The following is a 21,546-nucleotide window of genomic DNA, read 5'->3' as shown; positions in this document are numbered from 1 at the left end:
TACTTATCAAAAATTGTGCCTAAATAGTTGAAATACTTGACTTATTTTATAGGTTCTCCATTGAGGATACAGTTGATATTTTAAATGTTTCTTTCCATTTTCATTACCTTTCTCTTTTTATTTTTGATTTTCATATCAAATTTATTACAACAGTTATTCAATTTAGTCAAGGAATCTTGCAGACTTGTACTGGATTTATTTAGAAGTATAACATTATCCGTATAAATATCAGGCTTAATACCACTTTCCAATTTAACAGTGAATTGAATTTGATACAAGAGCAAAATATTATTAAGGTATGAATAATAGTGGAGATGATGTGCACCCTTATCACACCCCTAATTTAACATCAGACCATCTTTTTTTGTACATCCTTCAATTCTAACTGCTGACTCAAAGCTTAAATAGAGACTATGTATTGCTCGATATAATGTCCCATTTACACCAATATAACTAGTGTTTTGAAGAGCTTTCCTCTTTGCACTTTGTCATAAGCCTTTTAAGATCTAGAAAATGTAAATACAGATCCTTACACCAGCTGAAAATCATATACAATAAGACATAAATTTGCCAAAATGATAAAACTACTAATGTACACCCACAGTTCAGAGAACCATGGCTGGAAGTGTGCCAAGAAGAGTCAATTCATGTTGAATTAGAGAAAAGAATAAAGCAATGTATACGAATTCGTCACCAACACATGAAATCACATGCTCATATGTAAAATTTTCCATCTATTATACAAGCTAAATAGTTACCACTTTGAAAATTAAACTTTTCATAAAAGAAAAGCTAATTTTCTGATGTGTAATAAATACCCATCCCACGAAATGTATTGACTACCCTATTATCGGAATGGATTTACCTCTTGCCATGCGCAGAAGTGTGGATGGGTCTCACATCTGTGGTCGAACAGTACGTTATCTGTTATAACCTGTTTTGTAGTTGATTGTGTGTATTTCTCCTGATGATGTGAAACAAGAATTTTCGTAGAACTAGTAGACTGGTCAATAAGTTATTCTATCCCATCTATTTCATGTGGAAGAATACTGGCAAAACATTTCTAATATGTTCCCTCCCTCCCTCTCTCCACAGAAGCCTAGGTAATGAGCTCTGATCACATATTAGAAATGTTTTTGGTATGTCTCAATATTAAATAAAATCACCACTGTTCAGTAAAGCACCAAGATGAAAAAGTTGCACTTGTTAAATGATCTTTATTGCTTGGTGCTTTGCTTATAGGTGATCTCAAATGTCTTAAAAGTTAATAAAATGAAAACTAGTTTTTTCTAAATAGCAGTTAACAAACTCATAAAAATTACTTTATTGTGTATGCTATAAGCCTTCATAACATTTAAAAGGAAGGTTTTGAAATAAAATACAGTAGAATCTGTTTATTGTGATCGCAGATAATATTATCAATCAGCTATTGTTATCAAAATCAGTCAGTCCCAAAACACACCATTTAAAAATAACCTGTCTATCATAAAGTTCTGGTTATTGTTATCAAAATCCTCAAATGTTTAGCCTTTTGTGTCTCAGAATTTTAAGAAATAAGGGTTAATCAGGAGAACATTTGTCGAAACCTGACTTTTTTTTTTGTTAATCTTCCTTTAATCTTAAGTCTTCCAAGGCAAGGATGCAGGGAAACATAAATACAGTCTAATTGTGATTTATGGAGTTTATTTTCATGCTCCCTTTCAGTAAGTGAATTTGACTCTAAGTGCTCATTAAAACAGCCCGTAGCATTATGGCAGAAGCAAGTAAAAAACGTAAAGATTTATCTTTTCAAGAAAAGCAAAGAATTTTGGAGTGCTATGATAAGTTGCCCAAAATGAGTCGGCGTAGTACATTTAAAAATTTCACAACCACTCTTGTGTAAGATCTTAAAAAACAGATCAAACATTGAAACTTCAGATCTTACTAATGAGAACATGGATCGGAAGAGAGCCCGATCTGGTAAGGATACTCAAGTTGAATCAGCATTAAAAATTTGGTTTAGCAATGTTCGTGAAAAGAATGCTTTGATCAATGGGCCTTTGATGCATCAAAAAGAATAACTTACAAAAACAAGGGACAAAGAAAATTTCACTGTAACTGATGGATGTGTTTAACAGGTGGAAAAAGCGAGAGAATATTTTGTACAAGTGTATTCATTGTGAAGAAAAAGTGCTGATTTTTTATTAGCTGATGTGTGGATTAAGACCGAGTGGCCAAAAACTATTGCTGAATATTCACCCAAGGATATTTACAATGCAGACGAAATAGGACTATTTTCGTGCAATACCTGAGCATACTCATTTGTCTAAAATTGAAAATACTAAAGGATTTAAATCTTCAAAAGAGCGAGCGACAGTTCTTTGTTGTGCTAATATGAAAGATGAGAAACGAGAGCTCCTAGTAATTGGGAAAAGTAAAAATCCTCGGTGTTTTAAAGGTATCAAAAGTTTGCCTGTTGTCTACTGTTCTAGTGCAAATGCTTGGATGACTAATGACATTTTCAACAATTGGTTAATTAAATGAGATTTTAAATTAAAGCAAAAAATTGTCTTGTTAGTAGACAACTGCACTGCGCACATAAACAATTTATCGTTAAAGAACATCAAAGTAATTTTCTTGCCTTCAATCGTTAATTCAAACCATGTGACCAAGGCATCATACGAGCTTTTAAAGCTTATTATCGCAGGGGAGTTCGTGCAAGAATTATAGCTGAACTTGATTATATAAAAGACCAATCTGGTGCAATTGCAAAAAAGATTTCCCTTCTTGATGCATTGCATTTGGTAGCAATGTCATGAAAGCAAGTCTCAGAAAAAACTATTGAAAACTACTTCCAAAAAGGTGGATTTTTTAAGTCAAGCTCTGAAACTCCTTCCAAAGAATTTGAATATCTTACAAATGAAATTTTTGATAAAACCCCAGGTGATATGTCAAAAGAATTTGAAAATTGGTTGGATATTGATGTGGTGGCTACAATGACAGTGTCGGAAATATGTCAAGTTGCTTCCGATGAGAACTTTAAACAAATAGAAGAAAGTGAACCTAATACAAGTATAGAAGAACAAATTTTAGAAGCTCCTCAAGCCAATGCCCAGATGCAAGAAGCTGTACGAATACTTAGTCACGGTGTGCAACATAGAGTGACAAACTTCAAAAGGCATTATGAGTATGAGCAATTTATTTAGCACTATATTCAAAGACACGACAAACAATACTAGATAAGTCTTTAAAATAAATTAAATTAAATAATGTTCATAAATAAATTAAATAATGCAATTTTAATTTTTTATATCCTTTGCTTAATGTTATCACCCGGTTATTGTTATTGAAAAGCGACTGTCCCAAAGTGATCACAATAAGCGGCGTCCACTGTATTACACATAAACACTCAATTTTTAATTGCTAAATTGTACATTTTATGCTTGAAGCCAATATACACAGCCAGTATGGAAGCATCTTGATTATGGAATGCTAAACAGCTTTTCTATAGCATCAAGTCACTACTAGTAACTAGCAATTAGTTCAAAGTCAAATTCTTCATAGTGGTTTTGTGTTGTATTGTGTGTTAGCATAACTATCATCAGAACTTTTTTTATTGTGTATTGCAAAACATGCACATGACCCTATATATATATGTATATTACATATATATATATATATATATATATATAAAAGATTTTTGATATTTTACATTACTACATTATTCCAAAGATATGTAAGGCAATTTAAGCTGAAGCTGCATCTAAGAGATCAAGAAGATCTTCTGGTTGGTTCTCACTTTCTTCAACAGGGAGATCAAAGATAGCTTTACTTAGTTCTTGCTGGGATACCTATTTTTTTTTTTTTAAAAAAAAGTTTTCATTATCTAGTATACTAAATCATGAAAGTATGTTGTTACTTAAAGAAGTAAAAATTACTTAAATTCATTCATTCTACTGTCCATCACATATAGGTACAGAAAAATATCAACAAACATAGAAATAATTTGTCCATAACAATTAATGGAAACAACATGAGATGAAGGGAATTGTTTTTGTTCATATCCTCATTTTTATAGTAATATGAGGATATGAACAAAATATTTATATCTATGCTAATGAAAGAAAACAAAACATAAGCTGCTGCTTTCTTGATATCTCAGAGAAAAACACACACATATATATACAGGGTGATTATAATTACAGTTCACATTTCGAAAGGCTGATGTTAAATTAAAATTTATTTAACATGATGTGTGCAGCAATGGAATTTTATTATGTGCAAAAACCAATTAGTTCTAAAAGTTGCCACTAGGGTGATTACTGCAATTATTATTATTATTATTACGGGTGACTCCAGGGAGTCCATAGACTCATCGAGGGAGGCCCTAAACATCATGTCCACACGACTATATGACATTCTCACAGTATCTATCATACCTTGCCTTGAACTCACTCACCGTCATAGCACCCACAACAGACTCTGGCAGCTTATTCTACTCATTTACCACTCTAAAAGTAAAGAACCCAGCTCTAACATCCTTGCTAACCACACTCTTGCCCAGCTTCCATAGGTGTGTCCCCTAGTTCTCCCACCACCAGTCCTGATCTCAAAAATATCCTCTGAATTAATCCTATAGAAACCCTTTAGCAATTTGAATGTCTCAATCATATCTCCCCTTTTCTGCCTATCAACTAATTTCTGCAACCCACAAATCTTCAACCTGTTCTCATATGGTTCATTCCATAGACCTGCTATCATCTTAGTCACTCACCTCTGGATCCTCTCCACCTCCTCCCCATCAAGAAGGAACCTAGGTGACCAAATATGGGCACAGTAGTCGAGATGAGGTCTTATTAAGGCTCGGTGCAGAGGTACAATAAGTTGCTTGTCTCTGCAATACTGTAATGGGTAATTCAAAACGTTACAAAATGTAGTGTACACATTGTGTGGTTACACAACAACATGTTCAATATGCTGAACCACAGAGCATTTTCACTCAAAATGTTATGGATGTGGCATGTAATGCTGGTCTTCAGGTCCACTATGTTGGCTGTGTCCAGAATAGACATCTTTGAGATGTCCTTGGTAAAATGTGTCTGAAGCAACCACTTGAAAGGGATGGCGATGCGAGAAGGGCACCACCTGCATAAAAACTGTTGAATCCAGGCAATGATATTGTTGAAGTGTTGGAATTAAGACTTGTTGAGAGAGAGATGCATATCTTGCCATTAACAGTGCAGGTAATGAGACCAGCAGGACTGAGCTCCATGAAAAAGAAAGGTCCAATAATGAATTCCACTATAAAACCACACCAAATGGTGATCTTTGGGGAATGAAGTGGAATCTGTTGCATGATGTGTGGATTTTTGGTTGCATAAATTCTGCAGTTGTGTGTATTCACAGCACCGTCCAGATGGAAATGGGCTTCATCAGTCCAGAAAATGTTCCATGGCCAGTCATTGTCCAGTTCAGTTTGAGCAAGAAACTGCTGGGCAAATGCTTCTCATGCACTCTGGTCAGGATTAAGCAATTACTGAATGTGAGAAATCTTGTAAGGATAACGGCACTGAATTTGCCTGAGGATTTTGTAAACCATGCTTACTGGTTTATCTAAAAGACAGCGCAAGATGCCATGCGCTGCTGCTTCCTACAACACTTGCCATCCTTTCTTCCTCTAACGCCGTGGCTATTTTCTCCACTATCTACTGTTCAATGGGTTTCCGTCCTTTTCCAGTTTGACATCTATGAAACCTGTCTCTTCAAATTTCTGGATCATTTTGTGTAAACCACTTGCATTCGTAGGACCCATTTTTAATCCCTTTAATGTTCTGAACTTTTGCAATGCTGTCAAGGCACAGCTGTTATTTTGGTAAAACAACTTCACAAGAAGTGTGTGATCCTTTGACAAGTGACATTGTGCTTTAACACGTTGTCTGCTCAGAGAGAGAGATTGCTTAACAGTCAAAGCAATATAGATAGCTGGGAGAAAAGATAGCCACATAGCCTTTTAAGGAATGTGGTGAACTGTTAGTGATTTTTCTCAAATTTTCAATATTCAGGTAGCTGTTAAATAGAGAGCTACCTGAATATTGAATAAACAAACATGGGCTAGCAGTCTGTAGAATAGCTGATCAAATTGTACACTGTATTGACTAAAACCAAAAGACAACAATGTAACAATAAATAAAAAATTTATTATCAGCAAAACTCTTCATAGGGTTTGAGGTCAGTGAGTGCAGGTTGTTTATGTATATGAGAAAAAGGAGAGTGAAATGGCAGACCCATGAGGAGCACCTACTTTAATTAATAGGAAAAATCTGAAGTAAGAACATCTTCCACCATTACATAGTGAACAACCTGAGAGAAAAACTGAAAATCCAACTGCAAAGGGGGAAGGAAGGCAGACAATAAGATGGCAATTTGCTGAGAAGTCCTTGGTACCAAACCCAATTAAATATCTTAGAAATTTTAAAGTGCAATAGTACAGGTTTCTCCAAACCTTTCCATGTCCTATGCCCAGAAGTGGATGATGAAGATGAGAATAGCAAAATTCATAATGGTGGTTACCAGTGGTGGCTTGTATAAAGGCTGCAGCCTCTCCAGTATAAAATGAAAGTTCCTGTTTTATTATCACCATTCTTAAATTTTTGCATATTTATCTAAAATTCTTGTTTGTAATACAATACCACTTGATAGTATTTTATGTAATTCATTTTGTAGCAATAGTTGTATTTTGCAATAGTCAATATGCTGTGTGGACTAGGACTAGTATCAGCTGGTTATTATATGCAATGCTGGAGCTGCACTGAATGCAGTTTCAGTGTTGGTGGTTACTGATTACTTGACAGTTCCAAATGGATAATTCCGACAATGATCAGAAATTGTTTATGTACATATTATGTAAAAAGTGTATAGTAATCATCAGTGAATAAAAGAAATTTCTTAAAAAACCAAGTGAAATAAATACACATAACAAATTTTACAAGATGATTTGGTACTCCATCAACCCACATGTATTGCTGCCATGCCTGGATATATAACCTGATTACTGGATTACCCCTTCCCTGTAGTTAACTGCTGAACAACCAAATATATACAGCCACCATTTATTATTGGTTAGTTATTTATATTTTGCAAACAAATCTCTTTTCCACTCTCTTCATTAGTTTTTTTTTCTTTTTTTTTTTTTAAATTATGTCTAGAGGTAACAGGATCGCGCATGATTTGCTCCACTCAGCAACTTATAGGCCACACATATATTACAAATATTAATTATTAATAATTCGTTTCCAGTAATGAAAGTATTTCTATTCGCAACTATTCTTTCTCTCCCTTATATTTCCCATTCTCACATAGCTTATTACTGACAGTTCACATATTTAAACCTTTTAGTAATTCAAATATACCAACCAAATATAGCATTTTTTTAAATTATTGTTTCCTAATATATCCTAAAACAAACACATTAGTCCCCCCCCCCCCAAAAAAAATTGGTTACAATCCTAGAACCGTTATGATATGTGGCATGTCTGTCAATATGCAAGCATGAAAATGCCACTAGGCACAGTGTTTTTTCATTTGCTTTGCTAGATGGTTAGGGTTGCAGCAAGAGGGTCCTGATTGCCTTGACACGAATGTTTTAAGTCACCCATGATGATTAGTAGTTTAGTACCCATCAGGTACTAAATATAGTGATGTATCACTTCATCCCCAGGTCTGAAGCAATACCCTATCATATATGTTTCATCCTGTTAGATTCTGCTTCACACTAGATAGCCTCAAACTCACTGCTACATGGGACATTATTACTATTCTTATTTTCATGAGTTTCTACCCTAAACAGACTCGATGATTTGATATCATCAGCAGTATCCCCTCCCCTCTATTATCTCTTCTGTCCTTCCTAAAAATACTATACCCTTCACACTCAATTTCAGTTAATACACTGGTTTCCATAAATTAAGGAACAAAGAGAAAAATCACGATAACTCAAAAAAAAAAAAAAAACTGGATGATGAATTTTTATGCAATTCAGTGAAAAACAGTATGATATGAGATCTGAAATAAACACCTACAAAAATTGCAAATAAATAATTTAATTCAGTAACAAATTGAATAGCATGACAATGGTCAAAATGAGATTGCCAATAAGGAATGATAATCTCAATAAGGAATGTGGTCACCCCTTGGCAACACGGTGCTCACAAGGTTTTGTACTGTTTATAATGGTGTCCAGTAGCTCAATTGGTAATAACAACCACTGCTCATGCAAAGTTCTCATGGTTTGGGAAGGGAGTTGAGAGCAGCAACCTACCTAGAGTATCCCAGACATGCTCAATAGGATTAAGGTCAGGAGACTGAGCTGGCCAGTCCATATATATAAGATAGTCTCTTCTTGAAGATATTGGTTCACAACCTTTGCTCGATAAGGCTGATCATTATCATCTTGTAGAATATCTCTTGTCACCTGAATGTGGACAAAATAGAGACCTAGGACCTCGTCTTTACAAGTTGCAGCATTCATGGTTGACTAGGAAGTGCATATAGGTCAGTGCATCCACCCAATGAGATGCCTCCCCAAACTCTCATGCTACCTCCATTATAAGTGTCCCTTTCATGGATATTATAAGGTTAATAACATGTTCCTGGTTCTCTCCAGATCACAGCACACCTAGTATCACTTAGTAGAGAAAATTAGAACTCATCTGTAAACAATACCAACCTCCAGTAGTCTTGGGTCCAGTTGAAGTAGAGTTTGGTCCATTTCAAACATTTTCTCCTGTGGCATGGGGATAGTGACTACCAGTCACCTAGCACACAAATCACCTTTGTAAAGCCTTCTGCACACAGTGTGAAGCATTTACCAATGTTCTTATAGATGATATGATATCAAATGGGTTGTAGCATGTGGCCTTCCTTCACTGCATTTCTGGGATGCTGTTTATGACTGTTAGAATTGGATCCATAGTCTCTGAACCACAGAACAACTTGCATGCAACCATCTAGCACCTCCACCTGACTTTGGCCAGTCAGGTGGAGGTGCTCACCACTTCAATTCATCAGTTAAATGATGTCTTACAGCCATATCCAAGAATTTTGCTATCACAAGACAGATAAGTGGCAAGTGAATTTTCAACTTCATGCTAAATGCATTCAAAATATATTATTTTTTTGCATAATTTACGTTTTTTTTAAACAGCTCATTCAGTGTCAAGCTGTCTTATTATGGGTGGCTGCTAGTGAATTTATTAAAGAAGTTTTATTTCCAGAGAAGGAAATAACGCTTATTTCCTTCTCTGGAAATCCTCAATTTGAACAGTACAGCATTCCCTTTTAAAGAAGTGCAAAAACATTTGCCATTTTATTTACTATTTTCTCTAAAAGTCATAACATATGCCAATCATATTCACTTTCTTCCCTCCTTTTATCTCCTTTAAGATTCAGAACTTTATTTTACTTTTTATATGAAAGACTGTGTGTTTTTTCATAGTAATTAAAAACTCAACATGATAATTCCCCCCCCCCCTCCCCAACAGTTGTTCTGTAGTCATTGCTATAACATAACAATTTATAACTTTTAAATGTTTTTCTTTCTATATGAAAGACTTCATAAATAAATAGTTTTAATGGAACATGTGCACTGAACATATTTAAATAATTTTCACAGCTTACACATGAAACAAAAATTACATGGAATTTTATTCAAAAGCTCCAATATATTTCATCCAATGTTATGTGGACATCATCAGGAAGACAGACCGTTAATTACATTCAAAACATGAATCACAATAATAAGACATAAATCATGTGTATGTTAGTTCAGTTGCAGCTGAAGTATATGATATTACACTATTAGAGTTCAAACGAAAAATTGTAGAAAGTTACCTAGATAAAAAAATAATCAATTAAAAGAAAACAAAAAAACTTATGAACAGTTAATAGCGATCACTTCACAAAACTTGGATACTGGCACACAGCTTGATCAGTTAATGTTTGGATGATTTTTAGCGTTTCACATGTTTCAAGAAAAAGACAATTGAACTTGCTGGAATGAAAATGTTTTGTCTGGTTCCAAAGAATTCTGTACCTAGTGTCAATAGCGTGAGAAGTAAGGCCAGACTTGTCAGATTCCAAAAACATAATACAGTCTTGATATCCTTTCTTTCATGCTTACATGGTGATCAGAATACATCTTAAAAATTATTGAAACAACTACTGTGTTAGAGTAAAACTTCATTTTAATATAAACTACACTTGACGATTCGACCTTCACATTAAGGCCATCATCTGGAGTATATATATATATATATATATATATATATATATATACAAAGAAACAACCGGCACTATAATCTACATAGTATGCTAAAGTAACTAATCAACCATTAAAACTATTGGCCTGACCTCTGGTGGGAAGGAAAAAAAACCCTTACTATATCAAAGCTAGAGTCCTGTTTATTATTATTATCTATTAGGTTACAAAATTAAATTAAGCTAGAGAGCAATATGTTCACAGAAAAAGTTACTCATATAAGTATACATATAAATTAAAACAAACCAGTATGAATGGTGGCCAATAAAAGCTGAAAATTGCTTAGAGTCCTAAAGTAAGGGTTTGCTGGAAAACTTGAACAACTAAGTGGGCTGAATGTGTGTCATCCAAATTCTTGGGATTTTTATGCCACCATTATTGTTAAAATTAGGGTGGTTAATCAAAATTTCATAGGCTTTAAATTTCTATTCATACCAGGTTTTTGTATGATGTAAAGAAAAAGTACTTTTCGAATCAATTTGGTGTAGGATGTTAAGAGTACATTCTGAGAGATCTGCTTCACCAAAATTGTTAAATTTAATGTGTCGTTTGTGTTCTTTTTTATGGATAGGAATAAGGATCCCCCCCGCCCCCATTGGCTCACCCTGGAGCAAATGGGGGGGGGGTGGAGAGGATCTTTAGAGGAGTTGAATATGTTTTTTAATTTTATAGGTAGTTTAAAAGTTGCATTAAGATTATAATGGTATAAAATTCTATTAATTTTTTCTGATAACCCTTCAATGTATGGGATAGCTATAGTTTTACTATAATATAGATTATTTTTTGATGAAGTTTTATGAAGAACTTTATTAATAGTATTTCTGCTATTAATAAAGTTCTTCTGCCATTGCAGCTCTTGTTTAAGAGCTTGTTCATTATAGCAAATTGTTATAGCTCTGTTTTTGAGGGTGTTAAAAGGTCAATTTCCACAGTAAATGGTATGCACTCGTGTTATTTGTTCGAGTGGCTAAGGAATGTGTTTAACATTTGGTGGCCGTGTGACCAGATAACAAAAACATCATCAATGTATCTAAGCCAAACTGTAGATTTTAAAGTAAAGGAATCTAGAGCACGTTGCTCAAAAGCTTCCATATAAAAGTTAGCAATTGGGGGAGGGGAGATAATTGTGAGTCCATTGCGGTACCTTCTTTTTGTAGATAAAAATTATTTTGCCATATGAAGTAACTGTAATGTAGTACATGGGCAAAGAGAGCCATAATGTCAGGCAGAAATTTGTTCTGTAAGAGAAGAATTGTGTCACTGATTGGGACATTTCTGAAAAGGACAGAAACGTCAAAAGTAACTAATAAATCATCTTTGCCAAGTATTATGTTTTTAATTTTGTTTATGAAGTGTTGTGTGTTCTTTATATATAGGAGGGGGAAATGACCTACTAATTCCTTGAGTATCAAAGCTAATTTCCTGGCTAGGTGATAATTAGGGCTGTCTGTACCCTCTGTAAATTTTATTTAATCCTCTCTTCTTATTTATTATATTATTTTTTTATAATATATTAGTTTTATTAAATCCTTGTCGGCTGACCCTTTGTAAAATATTTATCTTCTTTTACTTTTCTCTTTTATCTGTCTATCTACTTCCTTACCTAAATTTATTCTTGCCCCCCCCCTTTTTTTCTGTAGCTAGTTAGACCTCATGTAATAAGTCTATCTAACGTAACAGTCCCTGAGCAATCGCACAATATCAATTAAGAAATTTATTTGATCTTAATCACTGTGCCACTTAATTGATCTTTTTATGTTTGTAAGTCAGAGTGAGAAGATGACAAAATTAATTTAACACTTCTATACAAATTCTTTATATGCAATTGTGGCTTGTTACTGTATTCTATTCCCGCAGGCTCATTAATATTTTTGGGATAGTGCATTGGCTAAGGAATGAGAACCAGGTAATTACAAAACAAAAACATGTTTATTAAACATGTGTACATATATATATAATTAAATAATTAAAATTATACCTTCTGAACATTTATTGTAATAATTTCTCCTTCTTCTTCATCTTCAAAATGTTTTTCATTCTCACTGGAACAATTGAAAAAGCGTATTTAGAATTCAAATAAACGTGTTCAATTTTAATGAATCAGATTAATTATTAACAGTTAACAACATTTAAAGTAAGCAAATTAGATTTTAAAAAAATAATTAACATTTTCCATATAGCCCAAATACTCAGTTTATCTGTCAGAGAAATGGGGGAATTTATCTTTGGTTAAAAAAGCCTTATGAATGCAAGACAGGATTCAAACACATGTGTTTTCAACCCAAAACATTCACTTTCATTTGGCTGGAATAAAATTAGCCAAGGCCATTTAAAGCATGAGTTGTGTAATACAAGTGATTTTTGTCTGTTGTAGGATGAAGAATTCCCCCTCCCACCTCCTAGTCTCCAAGAGGTTGGGGAGGGAGAGGACTGTCATGAGACTGGTGAATTTTTCTTCACTTGAAAATCCTTACCAAGATTCAGATCCATTAAAGGAAATATTGTTCTTCCATATGTTCTATTGAGTGGACTGTCAGGCTTGTTGTTAATTTGTTGTTATTTAAAAAAAAAAATTAATGAGTAATGCCAATAACTTGTTGTAATTAATACAGTCAAATTTATTAAATAGCAGCATCTTTAGATTGAAGTATTTGGAAACAATCTACTGCTCTATGAAGATTAATTACTTATAAAATAATTTGAAAATTACACTCCCCCCATCCCCCAAACCTTCCAGAATGATGAATATGAATTTAATTCCAGAATTAAATTCATATTCATCATGTAGCTGAAGTATAAAGCATGAAAAGTCAAATTCTCTTTCCCTTTTCACAAATACTCAAGTGAAACTGGTGCCTTGGCCAATTCTTTCTACTAAAAGTGGAAAGCTTCAGCAATTACCTAGATAAGTGTATCATTGAATGAACTCTCTTAACCAGTGAGTGCACCTTCTCACTTTTGACTATATACACCTCCGAATCAAAAAAATTAGAATAATCAAAGAAAATGTGTTGAATGATTTGCCATTCTAATTTATTGCATAAAAAATAATTATTATCAAATATGAATTAGCATAATCTAAATCTACGTATTTTGTAGATTATATAATCATGCAGACACATAAAAATGTAACATAAATTATAAGAAAACTATTTTCACAAAATTATTCTAATTTTGTGAAAATATTCACAAAATTAGAATAATTTTTAACATGGTTTAAATTATTAGAATATTCCAAATTTTTTCCAATTGGTTTTGAGAAGAGCATAGAAAGAGCATATATTTCAGTAGCTGCAGGACTGAATTATGTGTGAGAAATTGTCTGCATGTGAATTTCAGTTAATCACTTGTACACATGGGTCGAACGAGTGACATATCAGAAGCTAAGAAGTTTTGTATGGTGTCTCTACACAAAGAAGGTCAATACAGATATAAATTCAACAGTTTATAGCTAAGGAATTGAAATGTTCTCAAGTGAGTGTGAGTAGAGTATTGAGACAGTATTCTAATAACTTGAGTTTTCAAAATAATTGCTGCAATAGCAATTGAAAGGTAATAACTACAATAAGAGATGAGAGGAGATTGAAGAATATCCTGAAGAAAAACCACTTCTGAAGTGTAAGGTATTTTCACATTAGATGGAAAGAACTAGGTGTGAATGTGTCTAAACCTATGATGCTGAGACGACTTCACAAATTGAGTTTTATAAGACAAAGCCACTTATGACTTCCAAGCAAAAGGCAGCTAGAGTGTGATGATGTAAGCAAAGACTGTTGTGGGGTCAAGAGGACTGGAAAAAGGTACTTTTTAGCAATTGAAGTATGTTTTGTGTGTGTCCCATGGTTATCAAGGGATATGTGTTTAGCATCTTAAGCAAGAAGTATTTGATAAAGAATGTATGAAACATTTGGTGAAATTTGCAACCACTGTCATGGTGTAAGCTTTTATGGCCGCAAAGAATCCAGGTAGGCTGTGTATTATGTATGAAAGAGTCAATTCCAAAGTGTACCAAGACATTCTTGAGCACTTTATGTTACTGGCATCAGAAGATTTATGTGATGGTGATTTCCTTTTTCAGAAAGAGTCAGCTTCTTTCACATTTCCAAGACCACTACTAGATGGTTCAAAAAAAGGCAAATCAATGTAATTCTCTGGCCAGCAAATTCACCAAATTTAAACCGCATTAAGAATTTGTGGGGAATTATGAAGAAACATCTTCAAGTTGTCCCAAGAGACAAAAATGAACTTGTTTCTAGTCATGGGCATGTTTTGACAAAAAAATACTGCTAACCACTAGTAAATCATATGCCCAACTGTTTATGAATGATCATAAAAGCTAAGGGGGATGCAACAAGGTACTAATTATCATGTTGTTCCCCTTTGACTGTAATTTTTGTGCATTTATTTTTTCATATTTCTAATATTTTGAACCACGTTAAAAATTATTCTAATTTTGTGAATGTTTTCAAATAACAGTTTTCCTATAATTTATATTACATTTTTATGTGTTTACAGTTATATAAGCTACAAAGTATGTAGATTTAGATTATGCTAATTCATATTTGGTAATAATTATTTTCTAAGCAATAAATTAGAACTGCAAATCATTCAACACATTTTCTTTGATTATTTTAATTTTTTTACTTTGGAGGTGTATACTTTCAATAACCAAAAGGAATATTTAAGGAATATATATACTTACTCATCTTTGGTGCTAGAAAACATGCTAAGTGAAAACTCCTGATGTTGGGTACCTTCCTTTCTTCCAATCAAATGTGCTAACAATGACAGTTCCCCTTGGGCATTACTTCCTTGTTTTTCTTTTGGTACCTGAAAAATACAGGGCACATCAATATAAACAACCTGTGAACAGCTGTACATGGATGGTAGCAACAACAACAACAAAAAAAAAAAAAAAAAAACCTCACTATATTCAAGTGCTCCCTTGGGCACACACATAAAAAACACTCTTTTTATTTTTTTTTGGTGCATAAAAAATATAGGACACTAAGTTATACAGCTTACATGGGGAAAATATGGCTTTCTATCTGCACGTTTGGCTTTAACCCACGTTTCAAAAAATCTTCTACATAATTCAGACTATTACAGACAATAATATGAGCATTAGGATGTAGGGCCATGAGATGAAAGCTGTTGTCTGTTATTCTTTTTCTCTCTCTCTCTCTCTTCATCCCCACCTCTTGAAAAGCCTTGATTCATCAATAACTTGGGCACAATATTCATGAAGGCTTAAAAGATGGAGACTGGCTAACCCATCTGTCTTCAAAAAGTTAGTTAGGACTAAAGGATCTCTGCCTACTCCCTTTGGGAAATAAAAGGCATTAGAAGATTTATTTTTTTTATTTCAAATTAAACAAACTAAGGATATTTGTGCATGGATGGTCAGAATTGTATTATCCTGTACACAGCAATAAGTAATGCTCACATCTATGGAAAATGGTTTTTTTTAGAACAAACTGAAAGATGGGCAATCTGTGCAGTCATTTTTCTATAGTGTTAATTATCAAGCAGTTTAAGAGATTATCTGCATAAAGATGAAAGACAGTAGCAAGAAAGTCAATTACTAAGTTGAAGAGCATAGCTGATTTTTTAAGAACTCTTAATACAGAAAATTCACAGGCTGCAGGTATTATAAAAGCTAAAGTCGAGTTAATATTTGTATGTAATTAGGGTCCTAATAAGGGTCCTCGAATGGTTCTTCCTTCACATTACTGATAAAATTCAAGTCATACAGGCTTTGAGTATGAGCATTTCTCTGAATAACATTAATAATAAAGTCAGTCACAGTTGTGCATATTGTGAATTGTCTTTTTGATAGACAGTTTTTTTTCAAAATTTACCACAAATATCAAGTACAAATCTTGCTTGATATTTAAAAAAAATATTATTTCAGAACAATATTATTTCTATGATGATATTACAATGGAAAGAGAGGGCACATAGCAAGATGGAATGGAATTTATACAGTTACTAAGAGGTAATTTGCCTAAAACAGCATGTGGGGAGGGGGGGACCAGGGGGGTTTGAAAGTGCTGGATCTGGTAACAGCAGATAGAACATCTATCCATAACCATGGTAACAACTTCTCTAAGAGGTTGCTTAACATGTGGAATTGTCAGTCAAGAAAGAGTTTATGTGGAACTACAAAGCTGGTGATTATGACAAACTCAGGAGGTAGCTTGGAGTAATGCTATGGTGTTTACCACATAGCACTAGCTACAAGGAAAGAATGTTGGTAGAAAGATTGATCAGGGTCAAAAGAATAAACCAAATAGGGATTAAATGGATGAGCAGCAATATAAAGCAGGAGGTGAAAGAAAAAAAAAAGAAAACAAAACACTTCAGAGGGAATATAAAGAAAAAGGTGCTCAAAAGGAACTGACAAAATGTGTAAAACACCTTACTTGCCAAAAAAAAAAGTACTTGCTCGAAACACTGCAATTTTTTAAATGATATGTCCTTATTCTCCAATAAGTCAACAGAAGTTCCATAAAGTGATTTTCTTAAAGTCAAGAAGATTCAGTTACTTATTTTTTATTAAATAAAAAATGTTCTATTTTGTCCGGTCTGCAGCTACTCACCAGCCAACTAGTAAGTAGCTCAGTGGACAAAATTGGATAATTGCTCATCTATTTGCTATTGACAAGTAGTAAACATATCTATCAAATCCTAGTGAATGGCATGCTCATGAGCAATATGAAGATCAGGCAAGAAGGATAATTAATATGGAAAGGAAGACTAAATCAAATCATAAGAGCAAATTAGCTAAACAGGATAAAAGAAATCAAAAATAATTTTTTTGCTTATGTAGCAAGTAAGAGAAAAAAATGATTATGGAAGATATATAAAGTATCTTCACAACTAGGTTACTTGTATACAGAGGCTGGTAAGTCACTAGCATAAGCAAAAAATTATTTTTGATTTACTTGTCAATAGTGAATAGATGAGCAATTATCCTATTTGTGATTTTCCAACAGAAGTTCCATAAAGTGATTTTCTTAAAGTCAAGAAGATTCAGTTACTTATTTTTTATTAAATAAAAAATGTTCTATTTTGTCCGGTCTGCAGCTACTCACCAGCCAACTAGTAAGTAGCTCAGTGGACAAAATTGGATAATTGCTCATCTATTTGCTATTGACAAGTAGTAAACATATCTATCAAATCCTAGTGAATGGCATGCTCATGAGCAATATGAAGATCAGGCAAGAAGGATAATTAATATGGAAAGGAAGACTAAATCAAATCATAAGAGCAAATTAGCTAAACAGGATAAAAGAAATCAAAAATAATTTTTTTGCTTATGTAGCAAGTAAGAGAAAAAAATGATTATGGAAGATATATAAAGTATCTTCACAACTAGGTTACTTGTATACAGAGGCTGGTAAGTCACTAGCATAAGCAAAAAATTATTTTTGATTTACTTGTCAATAGTGAATAGATGAGCAATTATCCTATTTTGTCCAGTCTGCAGATACTTCAGTATCTTCACAACTAGGCTACTTGTATATATAGAGGCAAGTGACTTCACTAGCCTCTATATAGAGGCTACTGAAGTCACTAGCATATACAAAGATGCACATCTCTATGTGTGTATATATATATATATATATATATACAGGGTGTTCGGGATAAATTTGACATATTTATAATTAATTATATTTTTCCGTAAATTACATGTATTAACACACACTTCTCTTCATTTAAAAGTTTGGACCCTTCTTCATTCATATACAAGATGTCAGAAAGGATGGATAGCTGGAACCCACCTGAATCATGGAAGAGAATAACTTGTATCATGATGATTCGTGCCCGCCATCAAAATAAGGATATTACGACTGCTGCCCAATGCTCCCTGAATACAGTAAAAACAATCAGGCATGAACTAGAGACTTGCAATGGTGACTACGAGGATGTAGCAAGAAGAAAGATCCCTAGCAGACGATCTGATTGCGTTCGTACAGCAGAATTCCTCGCAAATCTGCAGGAACAGGTGTTGAAGAACCCTGGCATTGGAATTCGGGCTTTGTTCGTCGAGTTGCTAACTGTAGTCAAGCCCTGGATAACAAGGGTAGCCAATGGTAGGCCGTATGTATGGCAGCAGGATTCGGCCCCTTGCCACACCTCTGGGAAAAGTCAAAAATGGTTGTCTGAAAATTTCTACGACTTCACCAGTCCAAATGTTTGGCCTCCAAACTCACCAGACCTTAACCCCATGGATTATTTTGTATGGGGCGCAGTTGAAAAAGACACCAATCGCACTTCCAGTAATACAAAAGCCCAGTTAATGGATAAAATTAAAACAGTTTTTGCGGCCCTTCCCAGGGAGACTGTAGCATCAGCTTGTTCGAGGTTCCGAAGCAGAATTGAAGCTGTGATCGATGCTAATGGTGGTTATTTTGAGTAAATCTTGTTGATAGTATTGTAATTAACTCTGCCTGTAATGTTTTTTTGTCAATTCATTAAATTTAATAGATACAAAGAAGATTTTCTTTTTCCTTACGAAACTGTCAAATTTATCCCGAACACCCTGTATATATATATATACACAAAGATATATATATTTCTGTATATAGATCTAGTGACTTCACCAGTCTCTATATACAAGCCATCTAGTTGTGAAGATACATATCATATATATATCATATATCACATATATCCATTTGTGATATATGATATATAGAGGCTAGTGAAGTCACTAGCCTCTATATATACAAGTAGCCTAGTTGTGAAGATACTTCACATGCAAACTTTGTTTGCTTACATTTGGATAAAGGATTAAGCAAGAATATAATTTATTTTCATCTTTAATTTAATTTATAACCAAGTGAAAAAACTTGGTTATATCACATTGTCCATTGCGCAGGTTACCAAGGGACGTGTCTGGGTTTTAGGCAGAGGGACCCCTTTGAAAAATATGAAACATTCTCCCTTAGACACCATTTCTCAGCACTATACTAGAGGAAACTTCACCGATGGGCCTGCTACCTGTTTGGTGGGGGGGGGGGGAAGCAAAAAGAAATGGTTCTGCAAAAGGATGGAAATGGCAATGACAACAGCACCAGACTATGGCTTTAAGCAACTGGAATGTCTTTTCTTTGACAGGGAAGGAAAAGGAACTGGTCGAGGAAGCCAAGCACTACCAACTAGATTTAGTCGGGCTTTCTTCGACCAAGAGGAGAGGCTCTGGAACTGTCGACCTGGATGAGGGGTGGAAGCTCTACTACTCTGGTGTGAGCCCGACAATGTCTGCTCAGGTAGGTGTGGGAGATACTCACAAGCCCCCCGGCTGCCAGACTGTGTTGCTGAGCAGATCCCATTGGGGGGGGGGGGGGGGGAATCTGGTATGTGTGTTAAGGCTCCAGATGAAAAACCACAACTTGGCTGTGGTGCAAGCCTATGCACCTAATCTGGAGTCAGAATACTCTGCCTTCTTAGAGGAAGTGGATGCTGCTTTTAACAGGGTAGCAGACATGGAATCAGTCCTGCTAATGGGTGACTTCAATGCACATGTTGGAACAGATGATCAGACATGGAGGTGTGTGCGAATGGGTTGAAATTATTGAACTTCTGCTTGTCCATAATAAATACCTTCTTCCAGCACTGAGCAGTCCATAAGTATACCTGGTACAAGGATACACTTGGACAAAGATCTCTGATTGACTTCTTTATAGTCTCGACAGACCTATTTTCCTCAGTGCTGGACGTTCATGTGTGGAGAGGGGGCAGAACTGTCAACTGACCACCACCTTGTTATCTGCACTCTATGGCTACAGAAACCAAATGCTATCATCAATGCTGGTAGACCTAAGCAGCTATACTGTGTGAAATGGGAGGCATTGGAAAATGAGGCTGTGAGGAAGAAATTTACAGATAACATCTCCTCCAGGTTCAAAGAGATTCCCAGACATACTGCAGATGTTGAGGAGGAGTGGGAGCTGTTCAGAACAGCTGTCACTGCCTCTGCACTCTCATGCTGTGGCAGAAAGCAGCCCGGCATGGCAACAGGCAGTGAGAAAAGGACACCTTGGTGGAACCAAGAGGTCCAAAAAAAGAGGCCTACCTAACATGGCTTAGGGTCAGGTCACCTGAGGTTTCTGGTGACCTGAGGCACGAAAAGCTGCTGCTGAGGCAGTAAAGACAACAAAGCAGAAGGCTTGGGAATCCTTTGGAGAAAGATCAGACTCATCCTATGCAAATGCAAACAAAGTATTCTGGCAGACCATCTGCCTCCTTCAAGGGAAGATATCGTACACAGCAAAGGCAATTAAGCCTCTGATGGTGCACTTTTAACAACCGAGAAGGATATCCTCCACAGATGGAGGGAATATTTTGAGAGCCTTCTTACCCGGATGGCCTGGCAGCTGTGGACATCCAAGATGTGCAGATCGGGGCGATGACTAGTCTTACAGCAGAAGAGGTCCATTTAGCAATAAAATCACTAAAATCAGGCAGGGTTGCTGGTTATGATGAAATTCGGCTCAAAATGCTAAAAGACTTAAATCAAGACGGTGTTCTCTGGCTGACTTGGGTGTGTCAGGCTGCTTAGATATCTGGGCGAGCACCACAGCAATGGCAGAAAGGCATAATAATACCAGTCTTCAAGAAGGGGGACCAGAGAGATTGCAGCAATTATCGTGGTATCTCTCTGCTCAGCCTGCCAGGAAAAGTATATGCTAGGTGCTTGAAAAGAAGATGCAGGAACATAGTCGAGTCAAAGTTCCAAGAAGAACAATGTGGCTTTCGTTTTGGTAGAAGCACAACTGACCAAATCTTCACTTTCAAACTAGTCTTTGAGAAATCTTGGGAATATGCCAATAATGTCTACACATGTTTTGTGGACTTGGAGAAGGCATATGACCAGGTTTCTTGGAAAAAGCTTTGGCAAGTAATACAGGAGTATGGAGTGCATGGCCAACTATTAACTGCCATCAAATCCCCTGTATGAATGCTTGGAGCTTTGTGTCAGGGTAAACAGCGCAAAGTCTGAACCTTTCACAGTCTCCGTTGGTCTCTGCCAAGGGTGTGTTCTGTCGCCCCTCCTTTTCATAATATTTATGTATTGGATTGATAGATATAGCCGAAGCAGTGAGTGTGTCAGAATTGGAAGATGTAGCATTGGATGTCTGCTTTTTTTGCAGATGACCTAGTTCTGCTTAGCTCTTCCAGCAGACCCTGGATTGGTTTGTAGCTGTTTGTGCAGAAGCCAGGATGAAGATCGGTGTGGCCAAAAT

At 35.1% G+C, this 21,546-nt stretch overlaps 1 protein-coding gene across 2 annotated transcripts in view; it reads right to left on the bottom strand.

The window, feature by feature from the left end:
* Nucleotides 1-1,297: 1,297 nt before the first annotated feature.
* Nucleotides 1,298-21,546, bottom strand: part of OSCP1 (Organic solute carrier partner 1) — a 179,864-nt gene continuing 159,615 nt past the window's right edge. For both annotated transcript variants that reach the window (XM_090402712.1, XM_090402713.1), the window contains 3 exons: nt 14,997-15,124; nt 12,273-12,336; nt 1,298-3,830 (listed from right to left, as the gene is read on the bottom strand). In XM_090402712.1, coding sequence (XP_090258838.1) covers nt 3,726-3,830; nt 12,273-12,336; nt 14,997-15,124 — 297 coding nt within the window. In that variant the 3' untranslated portion in view covers nt 1,298-3,725. The remainder of the gene's footprint in view (nt 3,831-12,272; nt 12,337-14,996; nt 15,125-21,546) is intronic.

The sequence above is a fragment of the Typopeltis vanoorti genome, chromosome 13 (assembly GCF_054136105.1).
Source record: "Typopeltis vanoorti isolate ZY-2024b chromosome 13, IOZ_Tvanoo_1.0, whole genome shotgun sequence".
Lineage (NCBI taxonomy): Eukaryota > Metazoa > Arthropoda > Arachnida > Uropygi > Thelyphonidae > Typopeltis > Typopeltis vanoorti.
Note: the sequence above shows the minus strand (reverse complement) of the source record. Positions and strands in the feature narration are given on the sequence as shown.